This window comes from Thunnus thynnus, chromosome 8 (assembly GCF_963924715.1).
Source record: "Thunnus thynnus chromosome 8, fThuThy2.1, whole genome shotgun sequence".
Lineage (NCBI taxonomy): Eukaryota > Metazoa > Chordata > Actinopteri > Scombriformes > Scombridae > Thunnus > Thunnus thynnus.
The window spans coordinates 33,426,181-33,443,148 of NC_089524.1; the positions used below are offsets into that span (position 1 = coordinate 33,426,181).

Here is a 16,968-nt window from a genome sequence, read left to right on the forward strand (position 1 = left end):
GTTGAAGTAATACTAATGTTTTTTTTTCTGATTTGCTTACTGAAATAACTCAACTTAAACCACAGTGTTTTCTGTAAATTTCTAACATTCTTCATCTGTTCTTCATTAATAGCTTAATAACAACAGACTAAAATATCTTGAACAATTAAACATCTTTTTTTTAGATTGCAGTTAGGCTTTAACTCAGTAACTAAGTTAAACAATTTAGGGGCATAGTATTTTTTTTCAGAAATAACATTAAAGTACAGATTCACAATTTTTCAACTGTCTTAAAACAACAGTCAGGTGTACATATGAACAGTGAAAGAGGTTTTCCTCACTGTAATCATTCCTCCTGTTCATACTGGCTATTAAAAGATCCCCTTCAAATGTGCTTTCAATGTAAGTGATGGAGGCCAAAATCCACAGTGTGTCCACACAGTCACTTCATGCAAAAATCCATTTAAAAGTAGATGTGAAGCTTATATGAGGCTTCATCAGTCTGAGTTAATCATATCAAGTGGATATCTGACACATTTACAGTCATTTTAGCATCAAATTCCCTCTCTGTGTTTCCTCAGACAGTGTTTCCCTGTTGAGCAGCAGAGGAAGTATAGTAACAAAAAGAGGAACTTTGGCACTAAAAAGACTGTAACGTTGAAAGATATCTACTTGATTTGACTCTGGACGCTGAAGCTTCATATTAGCTTCAGATAAACTTTTAAATACATTTAAACACATTTAAACAGAAGGAGGACTGTGGATTTTGTCCCCCATCACTTACATTGTAAGTGCATTATGAAGGGATCTTCTAATGGCCAGTGTGAACAGAAAGAATGATTACAGCAAGAAAAACCTGTTTCAGTGTTCATTTAGGTTCCTGACTGTTGTTTTAAGACAGACTTGAACAATTGTGAACCTGTCCTTGAATTTCTTCTGATGTGTATATTAATAAAAGTCATGAAATAACTGCTTAAAATGACTTAACCTTGGTGCAGCAAAGATTTTATACAGCACTCACTTCCTCGCCTGAGCGGTGCTTTTGTGCGTGTGTGTGTGAACACAACATGGCAGTTCTTTGATACACATGTTGACAGGCAGTCACTGAATGGAAGCATACTTTGGGTAACCAGACAAACTACTGATTTTTTACTTAATTTTATTAGTGGCGCTACAGACAGCGGTCATCTTTTACGTTTTATGCTGGCTAGTTTCACCTGAGTGATTTAGCCAGTTAACATAGCCAGTCATCTGATGGCAGACAGGATAAACTTTAAGCAAAATATAATTCTTTCAGTTCAGCATTTGACCCTGTGTTAACTTTGTTCACTGAGACAGAGAAGAAAATGAAAAATTTAAAACAGACAAAGCTGAGCTTTGAGACGGGAGGAAATGTGAGACAAGGTGAATGAGAGAAATAGAGAAGGTGATGGAAATGACAGGGAGAGCAGCAGGTGCCGCGCACTGTACTGCACACAATGCAATCTCAAGCAAAAGAATGAAATAAAGAACATTATCTATTTTTACTAAATTATTTTTATCACATGGTCAGGAGACACAAGTGAGGAGTCACAAAGAAAGTGACAGGCAGTGAACACAGGATGAGAGAGGAGCAAAGAGTTGAGGATGGACAGAGAAATGACAGACATACGTATATACATGGATCCTGTCCTCTCTTGAGATGATCTCCATTGCCCTCTCCATGAATAAAAATAAAAATGTGATGATGTCAAATCCACAGAGAAGTAATTGATCATTTTATTAGATTGATTGTAATGAAAACAGTCTATGATTATTATAGTAGCACACTCCAGACTCCATACGACAGAATATACTGTAGGTCCACCTTCATTACCAGTTTCCATTATTATGCAGATGAAACCCTGCTGTATTGTCCAAAACACAAAACCCACGGAGAGCTCTCATTCAGAGCTGGCTGTTTAAGATAAAACTAAAATTATTGTCCTAGGTAGAAGATGGAAATGCAAATTAATTAATCAGACACCCTAATTCATGAGCCTGTAACATGGTCAACCACTGCTAAAACCCTGGAAACTCTAATCCAGTTTATGATGTGATAAATTATTCCACATTTCCAAACAAACATCAACAAAGACAACAAAATACAACTCACAAAACAGCAAAACTGAGTCTTACCCTGGTTACATTTTTGACTTTATAACTCCACATGAACTGGTGCACCACATGAGATCCTCATATTAAGTCTTGCTGGTTGTTTCTACTATACACAGAGCTTATGTTGGGTATTTTTGACAGAATAAATATGTTCTCTTCCATCCTTGCAGAGTAAGCCAGACTCATCAGAGCTAGGGAGCCCAAAAACAACTGATGACATAGTGCAAGAAAAAGGAGAGGAGGGCCGAGCAGCACGACGAAGACACAAGACAGAGAGCGTGAAGCAGCAGTGGAGCCAGGAGAAAGCTATGGCTGTGGAGCTGGAGCAAGCCCAGAGGTGTGAAAAACCTTATCAGGGTTGAATATCACTGAAATATCACTGTGTGAATAATACCACGTCACTGAAGTCTTACTAATGAATACAGATTGGACTGAAATCACAAAAAGGTACTTCCTTTTTTCAATTAAAAGTCATGACGGAGTTTCAAATTTTAATAATTTTAAAATAGCAGGCAGCTGTTTGCAGTGAAAAAGCTCTAAAACCCACTGCACACTACCTACCCAGCACCAAACAGCAGACAGACACAGCTAGCGACTAGCTGGTGAACATAGTGGAGCATTATGTTACTCTGTTTCTGCCACACTGTGTTAGTAGGCAAATGTTTATCATATCAACTTCACAAGGTAATAAAATGCTAATAGTGTTCACAGCTTGTTGCGCTGCCCCCAGCAATTATTCAGTTATTGCAGGTTTAAGTTTAAAAAGTGCTACAGCTGTTTAGCTAAAAAGCTATTTTGCCTGCAAACTGATTGCAGTGCAGTTTTTCCCTGGCGGACACTTGTTTGATAGCTTGTTCAGCAAGCTGAGTTGGAACACAAGCCATCTGTACTGTACTATTTTGTGCATATTTGTTATGTTCTATATATGAAGTTAATATACAGACTAATAATTTTAAAAAATTCAGAGGCTCTCTCTGTGTTGTATCACAGTATCTGCACAGATGGGGCGTTGTCATGACACCAACCAGTATAAAATATGAATTTCTTTCTCATGAGAACAGATTTTTTCCTCAAAAGATAGAGCAGGACATGTCATTTACAGAGCAGGTGTGTATGCTGTAGCAGAAAAAAAATGCAGTTTCATCTTAGTTGGACTAAAATGATGCTTAAATCAGCTTGTAATAATAAGAACAAATTGCTAACATACTGTAAGTGAAAACTTACCCCAGAACATAATACAAATAACTTTGTACCATGGGTTAGTTTCCTCTGGAGCACTGTTATTGACAGCGACCAACATGCCTTTAAACCACCACAGCTGTGGTCTTTAGTGCTGCATGCACCTGTAGAAACGTCCTTTAATGGAGTATGTGTTTTCATTTGTATTTGTGGCTATGTAGGAGGCAGGTGTCTCAGTTGGAGGAGGGAGATGTGGGCACTCTGCACCCCATCTACCAGGTTACCTGCCAGCCGTGGATCACTTTCATGGCTAAACTCGGTAAGTTTCATTTCATTCTCCTCAATTACTGTATATTATGATGGGAAAATGAGTTTGGGACAGAATGCATTTTCTGATGATGAGGTTTTATATTCTGTGAGTTGAAGAACCTCATTCTCTGTATCTGTGCTTTTCTATTCCTGCTGGGCTCTGGGTAACAGGCTGCTCCTCCATTCAGCAGTGCACGGCTGAAATTGCTTCGCACTTCCTGCTGCCTTCCATTTTGACAGAGATTGTCAATTTGGTCAGTTCTCTGGCCAGTGATACAACAGTAAAGGCATTTGAAAAGACAAGGTGAGTTTTTGTCACTTTTCAGAACTGTAATGATTACATTTTTTGTTCTAAATAGCAAAATTCAGTCTCTTGCATTGCATTATCACACACAATGTACTTAACAACAAGAACACTTGTGCACTAATAGCACTTTACCCTCACTGATGGCTGTTCTCAATTAAAGAGATGGCAGAGATTTTTCACTGATAAACATAATAAAAATGTCCCAAGAAAGTCTTTAGAGACAGACTAATATTTTATCTTGTATTTTCTTTATACTTTTTGTCTACATCATTCCCACAGACTGGATGATAGCTTCAGATCACATATTAAAAGTCCAGTATGTAGAATTTAGTCGCATCTGGTGGAACGGGCTTGGCAGAAATGGAATATAATATTCATAAGTATGTTTTAATGAGTGTATAATCACCTAACACTAAGAATCAATGTGTTTTTGTTACCATAGAATGAGCCCTTTATATATTCATAGGGAGCAGGTCCTCTTCCACAGAGCCCTCCATGTTGCACCGCCATGTTTCTACAGTAGCCCAGAATGGACAAACCAAACACTGGCTCTAGAGAGGGCCTTTTGCATTTTTTGTGGCCACTGTAGGTTTGCCTCCACGGATGGAGGGGAGGGCTCATCTAAGTGATTGAACAATATACTACAATAGTTAGTCAAGTTTAGTTCTTTAATTCCTTGATTGTTGCCAGACAGATAATAACAATGAAGTTTTGGACTGCAATCATGATTAATGCACATACATGTGGTGCAGGGGCAGAATTCGTACACACTAAGAATACCGCTGCTGTAGAGATAAACTGTTTGATTCCTGGCTGTGTTAAGCTTTCCAACATACACAAGTGCTTGTCTGGTGGGAAGCCAGTGGGGGATTACACCCTTATTGCTGCACTAGTGATGCGTGCTGGTTTGTCAAGGTGGTACATGTCCATCAGCAGTCCTCCAGATTTCAAAAAGGGGTGTAATTGTCAAAAACTCAAGTATGGTGGATCTCTATTATAGCTTACAGAGAGGGTTTGTTTCAGCCCTTCATTCTTCCACATGTACAGTACAGTGTACAGTATTGTGTCACAGCTGTGTGATGTTGCTAAACCTCAATAATGGTTTTCTCCATTTCTTAAACCTTTTTAGATGTCCCCCATCTGGAAACATCTTTGTACCATTCCCTCTTGCCCAGAACCTCAGCCAGCCTCCTGATGCTACAAGGAGCTTCATTCTCATTGGACGGAACTTCCATCAGTGGCACTGTAGCACAGAGCAAGGTAACTGCTTAAGACAGTGTCTCTAAGCATTCATAGCAGTCACCTACAATGTCAGTACTCATGCTCTGCACTGCTTATTAAACTATATATAGTAGGCACACCACAACAATGATTATCAATCCATATTGCAACATTGTAGTCAGTTTTACCTCTTTTTTCTATCTTAGTCAAAGGTGACTGGAACAGCAAATTAATGACCTGGGTGACTGGAAATATTCATGGACATATTCTAACAATTACTTAGTTCAACAAGATTGTTTCCTCCACCTACAGTATGTTTTTGCCCTGTTTTCTGGCTGTCAGCAGAAGGTCTCTTATCAACACAGTTGAAATTTCAAGGACTGTACTGAACAATGAGCTTTAACTACATATTACAGTACCCATGAGCCTTTTTGGCTGTTGACATGAAACTTTATTATTCAAATCCTTACAAAAACAAACAAAAAAAAATATTGAAGAATTTATCTAAAATCTGTCCAAAATCCAAAAGTGAACTGTTTAAAATGACTGAGTCCCATTGGTTCTACAATAACGCAGCTTTTAACTGCAACTGCTGTTTGTGGCGCAGCAGCACATTTTTAAGCTGAGTGACTGAAGCACAAAGCACTCTGGGACATGTAACTGACTTCTATCAGTAAAATTGTTTGGGTTTGTTTGTTTTTTGTCCTTGAATTTATTTTCAATTTATAAGAATTTAGTCCAAGTGTTGCTCCACCAGCCAGTCACAGTGAACAAATAAATGAATAGGAGTTTAACTTTTGGAACCCAAGACAGCTGATAAATCCCACTTCTCTGCTAGAATTTTGTTTGTAACTATGATATGCGACCTCCAGGTCCAAATATTCTTGCCAGTATACTATAAACTTAATACAATAGGAATTATGTCAACGAGATAGTGTTGTTGCCCCAATAGCATCTAGTTGAAGTATTGATTAGTGTCTATATCAATGTATGACAGTACTTTGAGACATTGTATCAGCAGCATGTTGCTAACACCTGTTGTAACCTCATGTGTAGTGTAGAGTAAGAGGTCCAAGCATGAGTGTTTTGTCTCAAAGCTTTCAGTATGCTCTCCTTGCTGCTGCTCTTTGATTCTGTGTTTCTCTGTCATGCTACCAGCTGTCTAACATACCTGTGTTATTTTGCAAGTGTCTGCTTACATCAGTTTGTGTCGAGCTGTGTGTTTCACTCTCCATGCTGCCTTGCTGTTTGTACCATCTCTGTTTGCCTACAGAAGACAGTTCAGATGAGGAAAACACGCCAGTGCTAAATAGGTTCACACGTAAGTTTGCCTTTCAGCTTAACACATTGGTGCTGATGGGATGTTTTGCTGGGTTTTTAAGGAAATGTAGTGATAAATACATTTTTGAAACATTTATCTATTAAATATATGTATTTCTTAAACAATGCAGCTTAAAAATGGATAAAAGAAGAAATATCATGTAACATGGTGCACCGTGTACACTGCATGGTTTACCTGCTCTGAGCAGACGGGGGGCAGATGGAGGACAAGTTTCCATCCAAAATGTAGCACAAATGTTAAACAAATTTCCACTACTGATATGTGAATACAAGTTTGTTGCGCTAATTCTGTTGTCTTGGTTAATCTTTTGTGAGGGGAAAAAACTCTGTAAGACCACTTTATGACTGTGGCGAGTGAACTGAGTGTTTCTGTAGTTCCTACAATACCAACAGAGCGATACGTCTTCTCTAGTAAAACCATCAGCAGTCACTTTCAGGAGTCGCATTCTCCCAGTTAAACATTTCTTCATATCATATGAATAATTTAAGCTGATCAACTCAATAGATTATAATAACACACAAGGTGTGCCAGAGTCAGTACACTGACTTTCAATGTGTCAGATTTTACATATTTAATCAACATTTCTCATCTTATTCTAATATAAATAAACATTCCCTGAGGATTTATCAAGTTTATCTTATCTCAAGCCTAGTCTCACAGGTATGTTTGTTTTTTTTCCTCCTTGGTTCTCAAAAAAAATCCCATCAACACAAGCACTATTTAAAAAAAAAAATCTCTGTCTAAATGAAAACGCAAAAACACTGTCAAGAGCATGCAATATAATTCTAACCCTAAACCCATGTTGGCCAATCAGAAGCCTGAAATAAACCTATTTCTGGTAGACTACCTGCAATGGTGCATTCTGATGCCTCTGTTCCTCAATATAGTGGAAGAGTAACTGAACATTTATGTGTAAACTTAGCCAGATTAGAACCAGCAGTATTTTGGCCACATCCGCCATTGCACGAAATGTCACCTCATGTAAACAAAAGAGATAATGGTGCATACTCTGACAGCAAAATGCATAGAAAAAGCTATATTATCAGAAATACCCATATACGTGTGGACTAACGTTAGGCCTCGTTCTCAGGTTGTAGCTGCAGTTTATGAACATTAATTAGGCTGCCACTCAAAACTCTCATTCAACACATCTTAACTAAATCTGAGAATTGTAGTCATTTACAACTTTAGTTTCTTGCATACAAGTTAGTAAGTTGAGTGTCATCACCACTATACCAAACCTCAGCATGCCTCAGTGCATGTCACTTTACCAGCAGAGAGCTGCACTTTGTGCTGCATGCCTGCATGAAAATAGAGCCCAATCAGCTTATTTAAAACAATGAAAAAGAATAAAATACGCTAAAATAATTCAATGAAATAAAACAAAAATAAAAATCAAGGGTATATGAACAAGTTTGTTGAAGCAGACCTTAAATCTTCTGAAACTTGGAATACTACTTGATCTATTTGAGTCTGGCAATGACAATACCTCATCATTCTGGTTCCTTCCTCCTGAAGAGTAATGTCTGTAACATAGATACTACAATCTGAATAATATCTGTAACATATTACTGTGGAATACAAATAGTTAACACTCTCCATGTTTCCTCTCTTCCACTGATTGTATAACTGTACAAATGAAACTTAACTACATCTAAAAAGTTGATCCTATGCTAGGGTTCTGTGCATTGACTGTAATCCTGTAGTTTGGTGAAGAACAGGTAAAAGAATGTCCTGATTGTCAGTAGGGGTCTGTGTTAAAGGTATTGCCACAGCATGTTACATGGCTTTGATTCACATTACCTTGCCATTTCACTGAGTTTCCCTCTCTTCTGCCCAGCTCATAAGGGCTTCCAGCGCTTCGAGGCTCTGGAGCAGAGTGATTGGTTCAGTCCCAGCCAGGCCGGGGCAGGGCTGGCTCCCCGCCAGAGGTTCCTCTTCATCAGCATCCTGGACAAAAAGGTGACTTGGCGTGTGAAAGCCTTGGAATTGTGACTTTTCCCTTAGGCCAACCAGAGAACAAGTCAGAGCTCTAACAAACAGGAATTTATAAGTTCCTGTTTGTATGCAACTGTGAGCAGTGAATCATACTTGTGTTATATGTAGAAGTAGAATTAGACATTTGCTCTTTTTAATGGTCCATTAAAGGGCTGCTTCAGCCATAATACCATACTGTTTTCTCTCACTTACCTCCTAGTGGTGAGGTCTGTGGATTATACAAGATTGTACATCATTTGTATATAACTGGACAAAAGTCTCTGCCAGTAAATAAATAAATGTAAATGTAATGGAGTTGTATTCTGAGAACATTTTACAACATTTTAAGTGTAATATATACATTTTCAGTGTTGTGAACACTACAAACTCCATTTGATTTACCTGCTTTATATGGGAGTTGAGGTAGAAATCTCCTTTTGTAATTTGGTTGAACCAACCCTAGCAGCACATTCTATCATCTTTATAGTGTATTATATGTGTGCTCAAATGAAATGATTATGTATTAGTAAAATCTTTTTGCCATTTGTTAAACATATATTGCTCAGGCTTTATAGTACACTTACAGTATGCATGGTTTCACCTCTCAAACAGCATCGTTGTGCTCATAAGTAAAGATGATGTCTGTATGTATGTACTTTGTGCTCAGTGAACTTATCCTGGTTAAAACAACAACTTTAAAAGATGGATGGTAAAATGGTAAATGAACTGCACTCATATAGGGCTTTTCTAGTCTTCCAACCACTCAAGCACTACAAGCCACATTCACCCATTCACACACACTCTCACACACTGATGGCAGCAAGCTACCACACAGGGTGCTATTGCAGACAGCGAGAGACATTTGGGGTTCAGTATCTTGCCCAAGGACACTACAACATGTGGACTGGAGGAGCCGGGAATCGAACCGCTGGTCTTCCGATTAGTGGAAGACCCGCTCTACCTCCTGAGCCACAACCGTTCAGGAAGTAGAGGATAAATAACAATTCAGAATTATAAATTTAGGCATCCTGCAAGTGTTTTTGACTATGTTGCCCTCTCTGTGTGCTAGGTGACTCTGTACAGCTATAACTGGTCTGTGGACCTGGGCGCCTCTCTGAATCGTGAACTGGTCCGCCTTGTTAAGTGGCAGAATGCGAGGGCTCATGTTGTCCACTGCCTGCTCAGCCAGAAGATGGGCCTCTTCCATCACCACTGCTTCTCTGATGCACCCATCCACGAAATGGACTCCAAGCAGGTAATAGGACTGACACATTCGTTAATGTGGAGCATCACCAGCAAGTCAACAGCATGAAAAGCCTTCAAAAGTGTGGCACGTTTAGCAGGTTGTTTGTCTGTTTCATGTGGTTGAATTCAGTGGTCACTTGACTGTTCAAGCTTTCATTCAGGGTTTTTGTTGCGTCTCTGTCCTGCTCTTTATTAATTCGGGGAAGATTACCTAAGATAGATTTGCCAAACACATTGGTTATGTTTGAAAGATGAATTTTGACATTACTACATTATACATTACTATGTACATTACCATAATTAGATATTTATCTGGGTTCTTACTTTCAAATAAGTTAGCCAACCAGCTCACAGAGTAGAAGATAAAATCTGCTAGTAAGAATTGTCCTTTCAACTGACAAAATCAACAGTTGCCGGCTGTCTTAAATCAAGGACACATTATGCAAGAACCACTCGTACAGGCAGAGCATGTACAAATGATTTAAGACAACTTGTGAAATTCACCAACTTTCTGTTAGGTGTGAATAAAATTTCTGAGTGGTCCAGGCCTGTTGTACAAGTCATGAACAGATGTCAGTTTTTCCGTGTTTTTCGGATTGGAATTTGAATTCTTTTTATACAACCGATCACCACAAATCAAGACATTATAATTTAACTGGAAAATAAACTCAGCATTGAGGTTAGTAGAGTAAAAAATGAAGAATTCCGAAGTGTGTTTTAAATGAAATCAAGGTGTCGCAGTAACAGGCACCAAAATGTGAACAAGCTTGTTTTAGAAACTGACCACAACACCATGCACCACTTCACTATCCACGTTTCCTGTTTGGTTGACTGCTGCATGTGCTTGTGGAAAATGAATGGATGTTGTTTTTTTTATGATCGAAATCAGCATTCATTTTAGGAACAGTGATAAGTGAGTGTCAAGAGAGAAAAAACTCAACATTAAAATGGTCGTATTTGGATGACACTATCAATATAAGGTTATGACAGAATGCATTTACAAAAGGATATTCTTCCTGTATAACTCTAAAGGTCACAGTTGTTTAACAGAAACAGGTGCTGCAACATCTGATTTTGCCCTTTTCTCCACCACCAGATAATTAATACTAAAGCAGGAGAAATTTATGTTTTTGGAAGACATCCTGATAAAGAGTCAAGCTTCACAGTTTGTCATAGTTCCAATTCTAGGGTAGACATTTACTAGATTTTTCCGGGAACAGAAAATAATACCCAAGAAACACTTTTATGACAAAAATAAAAGCAGTGTCACCATCATTTGCTCCCTCAGAATATATAAGCTGCTTTAACACCTTATTATTGTCACTGAAAGGCAGCTGCCTGTTTCAAACTGCCATTCACTATGACTACATATGGTGGTGGCTGGGAGCTGCTGGGGGAGGGAGGATGGCCTGCTAGTTCAGGTGGAATCAGACTGTCAGGACAGCATCTGGATTTACACTGTTGCAGGAGGTAGCGGGTCCCGGGGCAGATTTCATGCAGCTGTTGTGTCCTGGGGAGGAATTGGTGTGACTTCCCACATAAATAATGTAAATACCTGTTACTCCACCAGCCTGACATATGGTTCATATGGTGTTTATGTGATGCATTGTTTCTAGCTACAGTAATGATGTTCCTACAGCAGCTATATCATCGCGCACTTCCATTGTTGCTACTTGTAGCATGGCACAGCCTTTCTAGGCACAGTGAAATGCTACCCAGGGCATGATGTTTACCCTTAGCAATGATATTTCTGTCTGACTATCACCATGTGTGTGCAGACTATAAACTACAATAACCAGAATTCCTTGCATACTGTATATGATAAAGAGCTCAAGACCTGAAGCCACATCTAGGCAGGCCTGTTCCACCAGTAACTCAATAAAAACTCTGTATTTCATCGGTCTTTCTGAAAAATTGAAACGTGTTTCACTATTCATATTTAAGATAATGACAGACCTTGATATTAGAAGTTATACCCTTCAGAATCTCTCTATATAAAGCCTGTCTGTCTGTCTGTATATATATATGTTTGTCCTTCACATATCTCAAGAACCGTTCATCTGATCCACTTCACTCTTGGTGGGTGTATTGTTGGGGACACAGTTGTGAGTGCAGTTTGGTGCAATTTGGACACGCAACACATTCAATATTAATAAACTTGGAATAAACAAGTCAGAGCCTCTCTGCTCTGCAGCAGCCGGGCAGGGCTTCTGGGCTCAGTCATGATCAGAGCTGTACAACCTGTCATGAGAGATACGAGAGGATGGCATCTCTCTTTGTTTTATAACATCAAAAATTAGGCTTTGTCGTGGGTTTCCTGACTCATTTTAAAAAAGAAAAAGAGAGAGAGAGAGGGCGGGCGAACTGGACGCACAAGTTAGCGACAGAGAGAACAGTGGCGAGTTTTCTCTGAGAGAGAAACCCGTGAATAATAGAAATACGTTATTTTCTGATTGTTTCACAGCAATTACGTTCTAAATCACAAATAGACACAAGTTTGTGTTCTTACTAATGTCTGAGGTTTTCTCACCTTTAAAACAGAACACACAAATTCTGGTTCTTGTAATTGTGAACTTACACTGTATGAAGTTATTAGTAAGGTGCACAACCTTTTGGAAACACTGCACTGCACAGACTGCATTTCCTCATCCACCGAAGACTGGATTAAGATTGAATCAATTCCAGGTGAAAAAAGTGCTCCAATTGTCATTCAGTAGAAATACTGTCAGACAGAGGCTGTCACCAACCACCCCCCCCCCCCCCCCCCTCCAATCTTCCTGTCACCTGCAGCTCCATCAGAGCTTGTTTCTGCTTTATTCAGGCTTGTTTTCTGTTTCGAGCATCTCAGCAAAACTGCTGGGCCTCCTGTATTAAATATGGAGCTGTGGATCAGTATTCGACTGATGGTCTCGGCGGCACAAACCAAAACAAGATTTTTAAGCCATGTGACTAAGCATTTTTATTCTTCTTGATTATTACCACTCTATATTACCTGCCTTGTTATGCTGCCATGATCACATCCTGGAAATACAACCCTGTCACATCAACAGCCTTGTTTTTCAAAACGAAACACTTAACTACCTCAGTGCAATCTAGCCCCTGTCAGTTTCCATTTATCCTCCTGGATTATTTATGAGCAGCTCTGGCATAGAGAGGTCCGGATAGGAACGTTTTCACATTCTGTTGTTTTTTTAAGTGTGCTGCTGCCAGTTGCAAACTGTTTGCTAAGCATCCTGTCTTCCTTCACACTCCTACTCCTCCACTCATCTATCCTCACATCATGAGTCAGCTGTCATATAAACCTCTCAGCCTCTCTATTCCCATTGGTGAGTAAGAGAACAGTGGAGCAGAAAAACTTCCAACTTCAAGCTCAGTGATTTTCATTTCCACAGCCACTGGTCAAAAGCTAGAAAGCCTGACGTCGTGTTAAAGAGCATAGGAGCATTTACATGTATGTAAGAATTTGCAGTAAGAGCAGTTTCTCCTACTATGTCAAGTTTTTTAAGGTGCATTGCTGTTTAGGATGGAGAAAGTTTGAGAATTTGGGACCAAAAGGTTGCCGTATCCAGTCATCGAACAGGCTGGGAAAATGAGGAAAAGTCTTCTCTCCCTCAGCAACATTTTTTTTCCCCCATCACTATTATAACACCCATGCCAAGTATGAGACCACCGCGCTGTAGGTTTTCCTTATCTCATGGAAGTAATAGGCTCCCACTGTTTCTAAAAATCCATTAAAAGCATCTGGCAGAGACACATTGCTGCCTTTCCCAAGATAATACATCATTTTAAATAACACATCAATTTATATATGTCATCTATAATATGATTTTATATTATCACAATCATCGCTGTTGCATCAGAAGTAGTTATATTCGGCCAGAATTGCATGTGGAGATACAGTTGTGCAGATAGACATCACTTTTCATGCTGTTTAATTTAATGTACAGCACTGAACTCGGTCCCATTAAATTCATTAGATTAATATAAGTGGTATTAGGAAAGCAGGCGCTGCAGCACAACTGCTGTGAATGTTCTTCCAGTACTGAGCAGCTTACATGATGAATGTGGGGAAATTATGAATTAGAAGAAGGGTGTTAAACAAGGCTAAGTGGGGAACCCAGACCCTCACACCTTGATACAGGCAGAACATTAGCACAGTAGTCCTTCAACATAATACTGAGTGTAAGTCGCCCATGTTTTCACAATGCTCAACATACAAAACAGAAGAAAATTGACTTGAAGCATGAAGACACATGTGTATTGTTATCCCTGGTTGTTGGACTGATTGCATCAGTACTACAAAGACATGCAAAAAGCACATTATTCTTGATCCCCTTGGAATGTGATGGCAATCTAACATGTTTTCAAGTCTGAATAAGTCACTTTAATGTGAAAGTCACAATAGCCATCTAACTAGGTCAGACCTAGTAGCATTTCTGTAACATTTAAACACAGCAGCAGCAGTCTGAATTAGACATCATCTAATGTAGAGACTAGTGCAGCACCATGTTAAATACACAGAGAGAATAGAAAAAAGCTGAGACCACTGTAATACATTTCTCACTAGCATCTACTACTGTATACTCAGTGAAAATAATATCAGTTGAATAAACTCTTAAACACATTGAATGAGCCAGTTTGACATTGCTTAGTCTTTGACTTCTCCCCTTGTGGAGCGACTGCGGAGGTTAAAAAAAAAACCCTCATACAACCACAGTAAAAATCACAATACCTTATATTTTCAACTTTCCAAATAACACACGTGTAAATATCCTTTCATGTTTGAATAAAGTTGTAAGGAATATTTATGTAAAAGCCACTTATGCCTGAATGACAGAAAAGCCATCCTTTTCACAGCTTTATGAAGCCAGCAATGTTATATTATAAAATATTCCATGTCTGAAAAGGGCTTTGAAGAGAGATCAGGGAGGGAGTATGTTGTAGCCAAGAGGAGGCTGTGACAGCAGGCTTTTCACCCCGCCTTTGAGTGAGGCCATTTGGGACAAGTAGAAACACTTTTGCCTTCAGACATGGTTGGACAGCACTTTGTATGACCTAGTTTGTTTGAAGCATGCTGAGGACTTCAGATAGGCAATTATATACTGTGTAGACCGTTCTCTCTGTCATTGTTCCAGCTCTGTCTTGAAAAGGGTCCCTGAGTCACAATAAAAAAAATTTTAAACCATTGTTATTGTAATATTGTGTTCAGGTGTTGCATATTCCTAAATTAATTTGTGTTCAATCAAATGATAATGAAGAAAACCGGGGGCCAGGTAGTGTTTAGCGCAGGATACAGAGAAATGTAGCAAGCGGTGTTGTTCCTACACTGTTGTGTGTAACTGGCTGGAGTGGGGATTTATTAGAGCAGCATTTTACAGCAGAGAATGATAGCAAATGCCCTTTCAGTCTTCCCCCTACAGTCAATTACAAAACAAGCTGAAAGAATAGAAAGAACCAAACTTTTCCTTTCCCTCCGATGGCCCCACTCTTCATCACTGCATCACTAATGAGTGCGGACAGAAGGCAGAGTCAGAGCAGCAGAAAATTTGCCTGAACAGAGCTTCATCTGTCATGGTCCTGATGAGAAGCAGAGGGAGCACCAGTGCACAGTTTGACCCTCTAGCCTGTGGGCATGGTGCAGCCAGCCCTGCCACACTGGGGCATCTGGGCCCTGAGCTGCTTCGCTGAACAAACTCACCCAAAAGTTCCTCTCAACAGCAACCGGGGCTCACGGACAGAGCTCTGGGAATTTCAAATAATTATCAACACTTTGCTTTTTTATTATCTATTAAATATACAGTGCGGTGAATATATCATATACCATGGATCCCGTTATTAAATAAATAAAAGCCTCTATTCTCCACCCCATTGGACCATCTTAGGCCTGTGGTCACTGCTGACTTTACGTATTAAAGCTGAGCATGCAGAGATTAATTTCTCTATGACAGGGAATGTTTCTGATGCATTAGAAGCTCAAGACTTGTACATTATTGTCTGTCTGTCACTGTCTGTATATTATTTTGCAGTGATTGTTGCTCCCATTTGTGATTCTCTTGTTTTTTTCCAGGACCCCAACCCATTTCTCAGCCCCTCTATGGAGCCTGATGCACTGCTGCGTAGCGCAGTTCCTCCTCTGCCCAGTAAAGAGCAGGGAAGGCTGAGTAGCTCTGTCCGAAGTCTCGCTCCACTCCACTTCCCCTCTGAGCTGCTGCCCTTTGACGAGGCTCTGAGGGACATCTGCACCATCCGACCCCTGATGGAGGGGGATGTGGTGGCCCGGCATGGGGGCCAGCTCTTGGAGATAAAAGCAGCTGAGCGTAGAGGTCAATAATGCTACAACTATTAATAGTAATAATAATGATATCATTTTTTTTCTCTGAAGTCTGCACTGTACAGTAGAATGAAGGTCTTTGTCTTTGTGCTGACAGAACTGGAGAAACAGATGAAGATAGAGAACCTGTTTGTGACGTGGCAGCAGAGGTCCGCACAGTCCAACATGCCCATCTCAGTAAGTACCTCTGTCATCAGCTCTGACAGCCACATGCAGCCACATCCAAAAAATATCTGTTTGTATGGTTGTAACTTAAATACAGTATTGTAATAGTTGAATGCTATTTTCACATTGCAGGAGAAAGTGGACCGAATCTGATATTTGACTTCAGTGTTTTTATTAACAATGTGAACAGATCACATTAAGTCTGACATATCCATTCTAATTTGACCAGTTTAATGCAAGACAAAAGCAAACTCATTCATTTCAGATTACAACTACTGCTTCACTCACTTTACTGTCATTTTTATGACTCTGCTTGAGGAAAGATGAAGACGTGTTCTGGAGCTGTTGAGCAGAGCAACAGGGAGGACTTAACAGAGTTATCTGGAATGTTGCTTCATTGCAAGAAAAATACAAAGTACTGTAACTGAACTGTTTGCAATAATAAAAAGATATTGCTAAAGAAGGACAGAGGAGAATGTGGCTACAACACCAACACAGTTAAGCTTGAGAGTGTTCAAATAAACCCCTGAACAAACAAGCCACAATACGATATCCTAATTTTGACATCAGTCATCATCCTGGCCCCTTCTGTGAAACATTTTGGAGTTCACTGTTAAAAAGTGAGATTGTGCATGTGCTTTTAAACACTGTTTGTCAGGGTTGAGTGAAGAATAAGGTAACAATAAGGTGACAATCCCTCTAAGCATGTATCCGGCCACTGGTTCACTTTTATAACACTTAACATAAAATGTATTTTATGCAAACGCCAGATATCAG

The 16,968-nt window shown here is 39.5% G+C and overlaps 1 protein-coding gene across 9 annotated transcripts in view; it reads left to right on the forward strand.

The window, feature by feature from the left end:
* szt2 (SZT2 subunit of KICSTOR complex) overlaps positions 1-16,968 on the forward strand; it is a 114,707-nt gene that overhangs the window by 67,226 nt on the left and 30,513 nt on the right. For 7 of the 9 annotated variants that reach the window (XM_067597991.1, XM_067597997.1, XM_067597996.1 and 4 more), the window contains 9 exons: positions 2,286-2,452; positions 3,516-3,613; positions 3,775-3,907; positions 5,040-5,170; positions 6,405-6,452; positions 8,314-8,435; positions 9,520-9,705; positions 15,763-16,018; positions 16,124-16,203. In XM_067597991.1, the coding sequence (XP_067454092.1) occupies positions 2,286-2,452; positions 3,516-3,613; positions 3,775-3,907; positions 5,040-5,170; positions 6,405-6,452; positions 8,314-8,435; positions 9,520-9,705; positions 15,763-16,018; positions 16,124-16,203 (1,221 nt within the window). The remainder of the gene's footprint in view (positions 1-2,285; positions 2,453-3,515; positions 3,614-3,774; positions 3,908-5,039; positions 5,171-6,404; positions 6,453-8,313; positions 8,436-9,519; positions 9,706-15,762; positions 16,019-16,123; positions 16,204-16,968) is intronic. The other 2 variants (XM_067597993.1, XM_067597995.1) reach the window with 2 other exon arrangements.